Genomic DNA, 14686 nt, shown 5'->3' with positions numbered 1-14686 from the left:
TCTCTCCCTCTTGCTCTCTCTCTCCTGCATTATGTGGAGCTAAAGCTCTCGACATTATTTGCATCTCCCACGATGAGACCGAAGCACAAAACCTGTTGCTTTAACATTGCAGAAGGGTTGGATGCCTCTGTGATTTATTTTTTTATTTTTTCACAGCTGCTCTACTAGTGTCGTTCCCGTTGTTCTTTAAGCATTCTGACCCTCCCAAGCTTATTCCAGGATGCACCCTTTCTTCCAGTAATCCACTCGTAGTTTCATTCCCAAAATCCAGTCTTTCTGCCCACCTCCACTCTTTTTGTTTATCTTTTGTCCCATTTTACTTATTCACACAGGCTGCGGTGAACCAGTTGAAATGGGGTAAAGTTCCTGGGATCCGTGGCGTCCATGCTGAACTTCTCAAGTCTGGTGTAAATGCTGTATTCGTGTCGTTGAATGCAGTTCTGTGCTCTGCCTGGAACACAGGCATCATCCCAACTGACTGGAAGAGGGGCCTTGTTGTCCCTCTCTGGAAAAGGAAGGGTGATCGTCAGGACTGCAAAAACTACCGAGGAGTGACGCTGCTCTCATTGCCGGGCAAGGTCTTTGCTCGGATAATTATTGGGAGGGTTTGCCACAATCTGCTTGAGCACCAGCACGCAGATCAATCAAGCTTTATGCCAAAGAGATCAACAATTGACGGTATCCTTGCTCTCCGGGTCCTCACCGAACGCAGACAAGAGTTTTGACGGGCTGTTTGCAGCTTATGTTGATCTCTGCAAAGTGTTCGAACCAGTAAATCAGGATGCAATCTGGAGTATTCTTGGTCTTCGTGGGGTGCCACCAAAACTAATCATTCTGATGTCTGAACTATGCTCTGGTACTGAGAGTGCTGTGAGATGTGGTGATAAAATCTCTGACTTATTTCCAGTTGTTTCTGGAGTTCATCAGGGGTGTGTACTGGCCCCCACACTTTTCAGTGCTTGTATGGACTGCATTCTGGGGAGGATGTCAGAGAGATCAAGCTGCGTTGCATCATTTGGGAATGTCAAGATCTCTGACCTTGATTTTGCAGATGCAGTCATCTTTGCAGAGACTCTACATATCCTTTTTGGGGCCCTCGAGGTGCTGAATGGGGAGTCGGGGGCCACTGGGATTCCAGGTTTCCTGGGTCAAAACTAATATCCAGGCTTTCAATGACATCTTGGATGCTGTTATCTTGTCTGTACCTGTTTGTGGCGAGGATGTTGAGGTCACGGAGAGATTCACTTACCCTGGCAGTGATATTTATGTCTCTGCTGGCTGTGAGCCAGAGGTCAACAGACGTCTGGGTCGGGCCTGGGGAGTCATGGATTCACTGGATCACGGGGTGTGGTGCTGCCGGTACCTGTGCAAGAGGACGAAAGTCCAAGTCTTCAGGTCCTTGGTGCTTCCAGTCTTGCTCTACGGATATGAGACTTGGATTCTGACCAGGGATCTGAGACGGCGACTTAATTCCTTTGGTACCAGGTCTCTTCAGAGAATCTTTGCCTGGTGTTGGCTTAATGGCTCGAGTGGTGGGCTTGGGACCCTCGGGTTCTGAGTTCAAATCCCGCTTCGCTGTTGATTTAATACCAGGTGAGGTTGACTCAGCCTGTCATCCTTCTGAGGTCAGCAAAAATGAATACCTGCTTGCTGGTTTCCTGCGTCGGATTGGCGACCCGTCCAGGATTGTGTCCAATAGCCCAGGAGACTGGTCAGCATCAACGCTCTGCACAGAGTATGGTCCCAATGGACGGATAGACACCTCAACACTTGCCCTGGTGCACACACTGCAGAATCGTGTGTGTCTGCATGGGGAAGGAACCACAACATGAAGAAGGTAAATATGCGTCTCAACTCTTCCTTAAGGGTCATCAGTGGATTCCTTCACCCGACTCCTACCCATCATCTCCCAGTCCTTTTGGGCATCACCTTAGAGAAGCAGCCCTTAATAAAGCTCAGCCACCCCTGCATTACAAGCTAAGAGAAGAATGAGCCCCCCCCACCCCCCACAAAGATTGAAGAGCCATAACCGCAACCCCTTTACTGGAGTAGCTCAAACCTATATTTCAACAGACCTTGTCCTGAGCAAACACACATGGCAGATGAAGATGGCAGTGTACCTTCCAACCTCGCAGCCACGTACAACTCCTCCCCTGTTTCACTAACACCTCTGGTTGTGCTCTGCTTAAGAAGGAATGGTGTCACTTTAACCAGTTCCAAATGGGTGTTGGCAGATTATATCACAACATATTCTACTGGTACCCTACTGATTCACCTGACTGAGATTGTGGCCTCCGCCACATTGCAGATTATCTTGTACAAAGCTGCCCCTTATATCGCCGAGAGGGAGGATGGTAAGAACTGCAGCACCTGACCTCAGGGGCCTGAAGCTGACTTAAAACTGCTAACTTCATGTCGTACACCACTGACTCGGAGACCCACCACACTAAAGAAGTAGTAGTTTGTGATTAATTCTTTCTTCTTTTTTTAATAACAGGAGGAAATAAAATGTGAAAGAAGAGGAGCAGTTGGTGATTAATTCTTTTTTGAAAACAAGAGTAGGAAAACGAGAAGTGTAAAAGGAGAATGCACACGTTATCCCAGGTTAATAAAGCACGTGCCAGTCTTGAAACAATGAACCTCCTTTTCTTGTTTAGGGCTCGGCCAATATGCCAGACTCACAAAGTCAGATTTGACAATTCACACCGAAAAGGGACAAATATGACCTGGGGAATTGGTTCAAAATACAACATCAGGATGAAACTACAGCTGAAAATCAAACTGATCTGGTGTGGAATATTTAGCCTATAAGAGCATCAATGAAGGGCATAAATGCCACGTTTCAGCATGCTCAGACCTGGAGCCAGCATCCGGCATCGGGAGGCAGATACTTTTAGCAGGGTTGGCATTGGGTATAAAGCCCTGATCCCTGACTGGAAGCTCTCTGGGATGCTGCCAAGCTCTGGTGCTCTGACCCACTGTCTGCTGTCTCATCCTTACCAGGAAGAGAACAGAAACCACTTTGTGTATTCTCCTCCTATGTGTTCTGCACTACCTACATGCTCCGCACAAAACAAGCCCTTCTAACCCGATAGTCAACATAGCATGAAACGCCATGTACGCATGGCAGAAGGGCTTGTCTTGGTTTTATTATTATGCCTGAACACAATCCCACTTCCTGGCTGATGGGCAGCAAGAAGGAGACGATGTGCTTGTATGGTCGATGCCCATTGTTGTTCACAGTTCGCGCAGTTTCGACTGCTGTGAAACGTGATCTGTGCCTTGCTGCTCTCTCAAGCTCGGGGGTTTAACACATAATTTAGACAATTACATTTGCATGGTCACAAGTAAACGATTGTGTGACATGTGGTCTGGATGAGACCATAAAAAAGGGCAAAGCCATGATTGAAATCCTCGATCTTTAAAATACTCAAATGTGGCCCGTGGAAGCCATCCATAATTCGAGACAAAGTGGTGTAGATGTGCAAATGGCTTTTATGACATGTTGCTTTTATTGGGTCGGAATGGCTTGTTTTGGTTTCTTATTATGCCCAACCACAATCCCACATCCTGGCTGATGTGCAGTGACCAGAAACAATGTGCTCATATACTGCCATTGATGCTCACAATTCACGCAGCTTCGGCTGTTGTGTGACATGATCTGTGCCTTGCTGTTCCATCAACCTAGCGGGTTTAACACACACACACACACACACACACACACACACACACACACACACACACACACACACACACACACACACACACACACACACACACACACACACACACACACACACACACACACACACACACACACGAATGGCTCACAGAAGGTACCACCTTCCTCATCCCAAAATCAGAGGAAACCCAACTACCTCATAAGTATAGACCAATAACATGTCTACTAACAACATACAAACTTCTGACAGGAATCATCACAGAATTTATGTACCATCACCTAATGCAAGAAGGTCTGGAGACAGAACAGAAGGGATGTAAAAGAGGATGCTATGGAACAATAGACCACCTACTACTAAACAAGGCCAAACTTGAAAATCATAAAACCAGAACCAAATTGTCCAGAGTCTGTATAAGTGGCAAAAAAGCTTTTGGTAGTGTTCCACATTCATGGATGATACAATGCATGCAACTGCACAAGATCGATCCCCAAATAATCAAACTGATTGAGAAAGAAATGGAGCTATGGAACATCACATTAATACTGCAACACTCGGAAGGAAAGATCGAAATACCAGGAGTGAAGATGCATCACGGGATCTTCCAAGGTGATAGCCTTTCACCCCTCCTGTTTTCCATGGTCCCAGACCGACTGAGCAACTTCATCAATGAGCGAGGACATGGATACAACCTAATGTCCAAGAAGAGAACTTCCAAAGAGACAGGAAAGGTGACACATCTACTGTACATGGATGGTCTCAAACTTTTTGCACCAAACGATGAAAAATTGGTACAACAACTGAAATTAATGAAAGGGTACTCTGACAACATTCAAATGGAATTTGGCCGAGATAAGTGTGCCACATGCATATTTGTACGGGGTAAATCAATAAAAACGGACAACATAAAAATCGACCAAGACACAACAATACAGGATCTAGATAATGAAACGTCGTTCATATACCTTGGAGTAGAAGAGAGCCACCAAATATGTCACAAATAAATATGCAAACCAATTGCCAAAGAATACTTGTGTAGATAGAGGCTGATCCTGAAAGCACATCTCACCCTGAGAAACAAAATCGATAGCCCTCAACCAACTAGCAATACTCGTGTTCCAATGCAGCTGCGGAATAATAATCTTGCCACAAATGGAAATCAACAAACTAGATATCAAAACAAGGAACCTCACCATCCACAAAATGTTCTCCAAAAATCAGTGCAGCCTGAGAATGTACCTGCCGAGATGAGAGGAAGGTAGTGGCCTGATATAACTCAACCAAGTGCACAGAAGGACATGTGTCAGACTGGCTGAATACGTGAAATATTCAACAGACTACGAAATCCAATTTATGTGCAAAACACGAACACAGCAAGTCAGAGAAGGTATCCCGAACTCACCTTACCAATTTTTTTTTCCAAAGACGGATGCAAATGGAAGATGTCACGCATAATTGTTGCAGAAATTTTTCTGTAAGGCTCACTTGTCTGCGCCTGGATGGGTTTGAGGGTTGTGGAATAGCGGCTGAAACCCGAATCCTATCCAGGCTCCTCCCGATGACTCGATCTTTGCTCTTTACTTCTTTGGGTTCCTTCTTGGTCTTTTGTTTGATGAAACTGTAACAGCAACGAATACAGCCCCAATGATAGCATAAAAGATGAAAGAAAAATTTAAAGGGAAATATCAACAGATATACACCGACAACTGGAGAACGACAAAAGAGCAGGAAGATGATATAAAACAGAGTTGGACAGATTGGCCATGGACAAAGAAGGCTCATTGGAATGGCTGAGAAGAGTCAGCTCAACTGGGATGGAGAATGCATCATTATTAATACCCAAGACCAGGGACACTACACGAATGGCTTAAAGAAAATGGCAGGACTGAGTCAATTGGATAAATGTAGGTTTTGCAAGGTAGGAACAGAAAGTGAGACGCTTACTATCAGGATGTAAACAAACTCATGTCAGAACAACTGAACACACAAAGGCATAACAGCATTTGTGGAGTAATCCACATCTCCGACACATCTGCAAAAACTTCAGTTTCCCTGTCCCAGAAAACTCATGGAAACATGAACCATAAGGAATAAGTGATAACGATGAGGCAATGCTCACATATGACCTGATGATCCCATCGAGTGTGAACATAGAAAACAAAACATTGTGACCAGACATCGTAATATAAAAAAACAACATAAATGCATTACTAATTGAGGTGTCAGTAAACAATGTGGAAATCGATAAAATGACCAAATATCAAGACCTCAAAAATGAAGTGAAAAGATTCTGGGATCAAAAAAGCTCTGAAATTGTACAATTTATTATAATTTGAGCAACAGGAATCATGGAGAAGAACCTTACAGAGATCTTAATAACCATCCCTGGGAACATCAATACAAACGAACTGCAGGTGGTAGTGACGATCCATGGTTCAGTGACGATCCTGAAAAGAGCCTTCGGAACAAAACTTTGAGAACAAGAAAACTTCACAACTTGGTCCATGAATCATGACCAAAACAACCAACAACAACAACACACACACACACACACACACACACACACACACACACACACACACACACACACACACACACACACACACACACACACACACACACATACTTTGAGACCTGGGAGGGCTCCGTTCCACCTTCTCAAACCCGCATATGGAGATAACAAGTAAAAATACACACACTTGCAGTACATCGTGTAATTTGTATTGATGCTTGCATTCCAAGTGGATATTGCACACTGTTTAGATTATGCAATTAAAATTAAGTGTTTGAAGACAAAAGGGAAAAAATCCTGTGTCAATAGGTCCTTATTTTAATTTAAAAATTTCTATGCACTGCGACCAAAATAATTTATTTTTTAACCTCGTGCTGTGTTTTTGTGTAAAACAAGCCAACAGGCTAAAGTTCAGATCTCCTCAGTTAATGCATTATCACTGTTTGCTATTTATTGCTGGTCAAAGTAAGCGCTTGACCTCCATGGTTATTGTATCTCCTGCGAATAATGAAATGTCTGTTGTCATTTGTGGGAGAAACATTGACATTTTGCCCCATTATAGTTGCAGTTGCCAAAGCCTTGTGCCCCCTAAATTCCATTATTCATTTGATTTTATGATTATTTCTCCATCTGCGTCGTGATCGAAGATTCAATATTGACTTCTTGTTTTTCTGCCACACGCCAATGACCACCTTTGTCCACTTTTCCCCCCTCCTTTGTGATCAGAAGTGATATGCTTCTCTTGCATGTTAACGAGTGCTTTCATTTGCATCCTTCGACCTTCGCTATGTTTGAGTTTGTATCAAGAGCATTGAATTTGAAACTTCCACTGAATCTTGCGTTTTCAACAACCTGCAATGACTTGTTTTTTATTCTCGCCACATTTGAATCCATTACCTGATTTTAATAGGCCCACAAGTTCTCTGATTTAAAGGAGGCACTACATTTAATCTTTTTCAAATTGCTCTGTTTGCCATCTGGACATGTAAAATTTGAAGTACCGTAATAAACTATGTCCTGGGATATTTCATGAAAGTGTTGTAGTTTTTGAAATCTCATCAAAATAATTGTTTCAAATTTGGGAGATGATAGGCTTTAAGAGGGAGTAACACGGGCAGTTGTGAATATCTCTGATATTTCTATACCATAACATGTACAACGTACATGATATTGAAAACGAACCTTGCATCTATTACTGTCCTTCATTTTTAATTCTCACACACTTTTTTATCCTCGGCCCCATCTCCGACATGGTTGGAGACGGGAGGGGAGGGGGGTGCGTCAAAATGACTGACCGATTGATCATGTGCAATGTTCCTTTGTGCATGCGATGTTTCAAAAACCATTGAACATTCAGCTTTCACATTGCAGATATCTGTTCCTCATGACATTATCTCAACCTGATTAGATCACGGCTGTGATTGGCTGAATTATGTTGCCATGACACTCATCTCGGTAACTTGGCTTGGGTTCACGTTATTTTTAAAACCATTCAAGATTTGGCTTTAATATTACACATCTATTCCTCATACCACCCAAAAGGTGGTAGACCTAGAGTATCAGCTCCTTGTTATACAGGTATTAAGACTCTTGGAGGAGCAGAAAATGTTCAACAAGCACAAACTTTGGCGAAGGGCTAGTTGTGTTTCATTCAGCTTGTGTTCAGCTTATTCACCCCCACGTGTCCTTCTCTCCCTCCTCTTGATCTCACTCTCACTTTTACTCTGCTGTTGGTGTTTGCCACTTTCCATTTTGTTCCCTTCCATTCTGCTCTAACTTTTCCACGAGCCTCGATAATGTATTCAAAAAATGGGGAGGAACAGTGGGTGAAGGGTGGGAACACGGTCTCACCGGTTGTCATAAAGCTCATAGATAGAAATGCGGGAGACCACGTGGTCATGGTGAGCAGTTGACTTGATTTCCTGGAGGCAAGAGCGAGAGACGACAGACTCAGCAAGACAGTTCGAGAGGCAAGACAAAGATGGATTTTGAGGAATGGAAGGGCATGTTAAGAACTTTGAGATTACGAAGAAAGCGTTTCTATTTTTGGTGTCGTCTTTGGTTGTTGCATTTGCTGGATGTTGCAAATGGATTTGCATTCTACATTGGTCGTTTCTCCATATATCTTTCTTATTCTTCTTGTGTATGGCAGCTTGGCTGCTGGGTTGCTATCATTTTGTTGGCGTGCGACTATGTCGCTGATGCAGTGCCTCAATACCAGTGCACTAGTACTAATTTCGCCAACCTCAGCAGGATGACAGTCTGAGTCAACCCCACCTGGTATTAATTCAGCATCCAACAGGGCTCAAACTCAGGACCCTAAGATCTCGAGCCAGCCACCCTAACCATTAAGCCAACACCAGGCTCATATATGTCTGCCTGAATCACCTCAGTGAAACCATCGGCTGCGTGTACGCTTCAGCCCAACAATGTTTTATTGTATGAACATGAAGTCGGTGCTCTTAGCATTCTGGTTTCCCCCATTTGTAAAGAGGTGTTGTTTGCAGCGCGAGGTCGTGCTGAACATATTTTTGGTGTATATTTTCGGGTTTGATCTCACGTCATCATGATCGAATACAAATTAGGTTGACAAATAATCCCACCCACAAGTTAACTCATTGTAATTGACTTTTATGTTTGTAAAATTTTTTTTGTTTTTCAAGGAGACTTCCCCTTTTTCGCCAAAAGGCACCATTACCAAGAGATGGCTCATTATGATGCCCTACTTCAAGTACAATAGGTTGCTCTCCATGGAAACAAAATTTTTCTGGAATATTTCTTTTTTTTTGTCATCGTGAACCAAATATATGGTGCCCTTTCCCACATGACGATGGCATGACAAAGGGGAAGCGCAGCCTCACAGTTTTATGCAGACGAGTAAGGAAAAAAAAAATTGTTACATAGTCGAGGCTTGTGGAAGAATGAGTACAGTGAACGGATCAGGACGCAGTGCAACAGGACAAAAGGAACAGTTGAGTGGGGGTGGTGGAACAAACAGCAGAATCGAAGGCCAAGATAGAGGGAGACTTGGGAAACGATGTGTGTGGGCAGGAAAGGACTACATGGATACAGAAGGAAACTCTCAGGAGGGAAAGTTTGCCGACATTTTAACCTGCGATTGGAAATATGGTGAATAATTCTTCCATTCAATTCCATGGCATGGCCAGACGAAAAATGCCTATAAAAACAAGTCTGGGAAGGTTTTCTATACATCTTGTGAAAAATGAGGCCAAGCTGTTCCATGTAACCCCAAGGTGTTTTGTTGCTCTGCTTCTGCCATGATTTTCATTTATATATACTGTATATCTATATAAATAATGCCTGCTGTTGGCTTAATGGTTAGGGTGGCGAGCTTTGGATCCCTGGGTCCTGAGTTCAAATCCCGCTCAGCGGTTGAATTAATACCAGGTGGGGTTAACTCAGCCTGTCAACCTTCCGAGGTCGGCAAAATGAGTGCCAACTTGCTGGTATACTGCGTCGGAGTGGCGACCCGACCAGGATTGTGCCCAATAGCCAAGGAGACTGCTTAAGCAGCACCAATGCTCTGCATAGAGTATGGTCCCAATCTCTCTCTCTATATATATATATATATATATATCCATCCATCCACTGGGACCATACTCTGTGCAGAGCGTTGGTGCTGCCGAAGCAGTCTCCTTGGCTATTGGGCACAATCCTGGACGGGTCGCCACTCCGACACAGGATACCAGCATGCTGGCACTCATTTTGCCGACCTCGGAAGGATGACAGGCAGAGTCAACCCCACCTGGTATTAATTCAACAGCCGAGTGGGATTTGAACTCAGGATACTCGGTTCCTAAGCCCACCACCCTAACCATTAAGCCAACACCAGGCATATATATATATATATATATATATATATATATATATATATATATATATATATATATATATATATATATATATATATATATATATATATATATATATATATATATATATATATATATATATATATATATATATATATATAAATATAAAAAGCATTTGGGTCATTTTCTTTCACAATAACAATTCTGTTTGACTGTGTTCCAGGTCGCCTGTGGCTGAAAGAACATGGTGAAGAGTATACATTCTCCCTGCCCAGCGCCTATGCCCGCTCCATACTTACTGTGCCTTGGGTGGAACTAGGAGGGAAAGTTTCCATCTCTTGTGCTTCCTCTGGCTACTCAGCCAGCATCACCTTCCACACAAAGCCCTTCTATGGTGGTAAACTGCACAGGTGAGTAACTGAAAGGTAGAATCAATTGGTATTCAGTTTCAAATACAAGAGCTATGTTTCATCATCACAGAATTACAATTACAACAAGAAAGAGCAATCGGAGATTGCAGATCCTCGCCAGGACTTGTTTTGTGTGCCAAATGCATGGAAGGATTTACTAAATGAAAGGTCTACAATCGACATGGTCTAATGGGCATAGGTTTGAAAAGGTGAAAATATCTAAAGGGTCTTAAAAGGTCTAAAAATGGTCAAAGGGGTCTAAAGTGTTTAAACTAAAGGTTATTAAAGGGGTCTAAAGTCGAAAGGTGTTTGAAGCTTCGAAAGGGGTATAAAGTGTCGAAAAGGTCTTAATCTGTCTAAAAAGGGTCTAAAGAGTATAAAGTGGTCTAAAGGGTTTAAAAATCTGAAAGGTACGTTCCAATAGTCCGTAATTAATGGATGTAATTCATTGATGGAATCATGGTCTAATATGCATTCAAACTGAACGTAATTAAGACTTGCTCACGTTCCAATAGTACATAATTAATGGACATACTCAAGTACTATTATTATTATTATTATTATTTTATTATTATATCTGGTGTTGGTTTAATGGTTAGGGTGGTGGGCTTGGAATCCTCGGATCCTGAGTTCAAATCCCACTCAGCTGTTGAATTAATACCAGGTGGGGTTGACTCTGCCTGTCATCCTTCTGAGGTCGGCAAAATGAGTTCCATTGAACTGGTAATAGGGGCATTGCCATCAGTGGTGCCCTCATACTCGGTAGCAGTGGCGATGCACCGTTCTTCATAGCTGGTGAAAGCATGAAAACAAGCCACCACAATAAGTGGAAGTTCAACAAATAAATTATGTTTCATGATAATTATGTATTGTTATGCATCATTATCATCACCATTATGCATCATTACCTCCACCACCGAAGGTGAAGGAGGTATGTTTTCATCTTTCTGTCTGTCTGTCTGTCTGTTTGCTTGTGTGCAGGTCGCAAAGTTGTGGACGGATCGGTATGAAATTTTGTGGACAGGTTCGGTTTGTGACAAGGACGAACTGATTCGATTTTGGTGAAAAACCAGATCCAGATTTGGATACTAGAATTTTTAAACTGATTCTTCACCATTGAGAGATAGGGCCAAAAACGATATATAGCACAATATCTCAAAAAAGTTGTGGACGGATTCGGACGATACTTGGTAGACGTGTGTGTGTCTGTGTGTGCATGCATGCATGCATGCGTGCGTGCGAGTCCCAAGGACAAATTGATTCGATTTTGGTGAAGATCGGAATCTGGATCTGGATACAAGAATTATTTAATCTTAAAGTGATTTTTCATCATTGAGAGATAGAGCCAAAAACAAAATGTAGTATTGAACGATATTTCAAAAATGTATTGGGCCGGATATGTTCTCGTGGATCTGGCATTGCTTGGTGGAGGTATGCGCTCCACCAAGTGCCCTTCTCGTTATTATCATTAAGTATCATTCCCATTTCCATTTCGATAGGATGTAATTAATGGACATATTCAGGTTCTGTGCAGACAGCCAGCCAAATGAATCTAAATGCAATACCCTCTCCTCTCGTGAGGGTAATAAAACAATGAGGCATCTAATACCGTGTTGTACAGGAGTTGTTTGTCTGTTTCTCTGTGCAACTTTACTTTTGCTGCATTGTTACTTTCTGCACTTTTTTTTTCCTGAAATTTCCTTGTATCAACAATGGCACAAATTTGCATTGCCCAAGTAGTTATATTCTTACGGATCCAGGGTTCGTGGCTTGCCATGAGGGAAAGCACTCTGGTCCCTCCTGAATGCCCGGTCCTAAGGCTGCCGGGCACAGATATCTCTGCGTGCCGATGGGTTTTGAAGCAACCACGAACGCCGGTTGGTATTGCCAATCCTGATAGAATTACACGACTCTGCCTGATACCTTACCTGTAGAAAGCCTTACCCAAAGGGGGGGGGGGTATTGTGCCCTCAATACGTACTTGTGTGGAACTTACAGTATAAGGTGCAGCTGAGCGGAACTGCCAAGTACACACCGGCTAATAAGAGTCAAATCGATGGGGCAGAACTTCCCGGCTAAACTGTGTGCAGACTACGCTGGACCAATGGAGAAAAAGTCAGAACGAGCTGGTTACATTTATAATGAAGGCAAGTTTTTCATAAAGGAAGGGTGTGGAAAGGTCATGTGACACAATAATAAAATGTTTTAATAAGCAATGTGTACAGCAAGGGAAATCAAGGATTGATGAGGTGTGGCAAAAGAAATGCAATTATCTGCAAAAGCTAAGACATGGAGCAGAGCTAAACTGAAATTTCAACTTCTACAATCTCATCTTTAATCTCTCATAACAGGCACCATCAGACACACACCCGAGTAAGTCAATCAGAGAGCAAGAAAGATGAAAGAAAGTTTGAGGTGTGAACAACCTCTAGAATACCGAGCACGGCCGACAGACCGATGCAACGCAGTCGCTTATGAGGTGGAGGATGGAAGAAAAATAGGGGTGTTTATGGTCTGTGAGTGAGGAGATGCAAAATGAGGTGGAATGAGATGCAAATGTAATGCAGAAGAGAGAGAGAGAGTGAAGAGGTGTGTTTCTGCAATTGTTCTTTTAGTTTTGTGCATTGACAGCAGATGGGACAGCAGATGGAAGAGACAGAACATGTGAGATGATAGCTTAACATGGCGTGTGAGAAAGTCTGTTTGTGTAATTACAACGTCTATTGTCAGTCTAGCGCTCTGCCTACTCAGCGCTTCACTCCGCCTTTCCCCCCATGCCACTGTTCAGGTCTCTACCCCCCTCCTCGTCCAGCCCTCTGCACTCGGAAGCAGCCGCCTCACACCCACGATAAGATTCTCTGACCTCGTGCGGAGTCTGGCTGACTCAAGTCTGTGGCGAAGACTGACTGGTGAATCCTACTGGCTCAAACGTGACTGGTGAAGACTGCTCTGATCCTTTTGCAGCTATTTTATCGAGCCTGGGCGAAGAAGGACCCAAAAGTTGGACCAAAACGCTCTGTAGGCATATCTGAGCACTCCCATTGGCACGCAGACGCCTCCCTGAGAAGTAGCCCTGCCCGGCGAGACTTCAAATCCGAAAATGGCCTCATTTACCCCCAAATTCGGCCATGTGACGGAACTCCAAGATGAACATGGGGTGTGGGTTTTTGGGAGCGCTCTCTGGCCACGAACATGCGCTGGCCTTCAAATGAGGGTCACTATTTAGTGGAGCGCCAAAGCCACTTGGATTACATTGAGCGGACCCTAGCACGTTCTTGCGCTCCGAGCTACATGCCCATCTTTTCTGACCCCAAGCATCCATCATAGTGGGTCATGTCTGTTGTTCCCTGACATCCGTAAAGGACCGTGGTGAGTGTCCAGAGTACCGACTGTGGTTTCAGCATTTCGTAGCGGTTGGAGTGAGGCCGGTGAAGCGTTGTGATGAAGAGATTGAAGCAGTTGGAATGGTTGTGGTGAGGTGATTGAAGCGTTTGTTGTGAGGAGGCATTTGTGGTGAAGAGGTCAAATGTAGGTTATTGTAGGGATTTTTAGGAAGGTATTGCGGTGGTTGAAAGAAGGTTGCAGCATTGTAGTTCAAGTACCGAGGATTTGCTAATTTTATTTATCCATCCTATCTCACCAGCATTTTGTCTGTGCACTTCCGCCATACGACGGGTGAAATTATTCACTTCTTTGCAACACAAATCCTCATCAATTAAGTTGCACAATTCCACTTCTTTCGCCCTCAGATTCGTCCGTGTGTGTGGTCTTTTTGTAAAGATGTCGTTCTACAACCCCGTAGAAATTGATCGCATTCATTTGAGTCAGAACTACGAGCAGCCTGTGTACGTGTCATTCCACATTGGTGCCTGTTTGGAAAACTGGAGCATTTCTACGATCTTAAAAGATTTTTGTAGAGAAAGTAAAGGACAACTCTCTCTCATTATGGGAAGTTGCACCACCCTGCTTGAGCCATTGTTTGCCAACCCATGGTTAAGGCCTCATTCCACAAATACAGTAAAACCTCATTTTGAGGCATGGTTTGATGTTCGGCTGAAATAACTGTCTCTTCACTGAATATGGGACGAGTATGACGATGGCTCGACACAGAGCACACCGAATGCTCTCCAAAAATGTACTCGATGTTTGTTTGTTTTTTTCCAAGAAGATTATCTTCATATCATGCATGAAACTTTGCATGACATGGCACGAATAATCGTTGCTTTTCAATCTGCAAAGAAGAAAAACAAA

General features: G+C 43.3%; 1 protein-coding gene and 1 long non-coding RNA gene across 7 annotated transcripts in view; one reads left to right on the top strand and one right to left on the bottom strand.

Annotated features, from left to right (window-relative positions):
• The window catches only part of OSBPL11 (oxysterol binding protein like 11), a 151797-nt gene that overhangs the window by 123244 nt on the left and 13867 nt on the right, over positions 1-14686 (top strand). For all 5 annotated transcript variants that reach the window (XR_015055884.1, XR_015055883.1, XM_085872412.1 and 2 more), the window contains exon 10: positions 10249-10435. Coding sequence is in view for 3 of the 5 variants with exons in the window: in XM_085872412.1 (XP_085728538.1) it covers positions 10249-10435 (187 nt within the window). In the remaining 2 variants the exon portion in view is untranslated. The remainder of the gene's footprint in view (positions 1-10248; positions 10436-14686) is intronic.
• Positions 4669-8115, bottom strand: LOC147029386 (uncharacterized). 2 transcript variants are annotated; one of them, XR_015055885.1, is made up of 3 exons: positions 8044-8115; positions 5083-5298; positions 4669-4919 (listed from the first exon to the last, which is right to left on the bottom strand). It is a non-coding gene; the product is annotated as an uncharacterized LOC147029386 (long non-coding RNA). The 2 variants fall into 2 exon arrangements; XR_015055886.1 differs by having other exon boundaries at positions 5088-5298.

Source organism: Eptatretus burgeri, chromosome 3 (assembly GCF_056783735.1).
Source record: "Eptatretus burgeri isolate ZD-2024b chromosome 3, Ebu_testis_v1, whole genome shotgun sequence".
NCBI classification, from domain to species: domain Eukaryota; kingdom Metazoa; phylum Chordata; class Myxini; order Myxiniformes; family Myxinidae; genus Eptatretus; species Eptatretus burgeri.
Note: the sequence above shows the minus strand (reverse complement) of the source record. Positions and strands in the feature narration are given on the sequence as shown.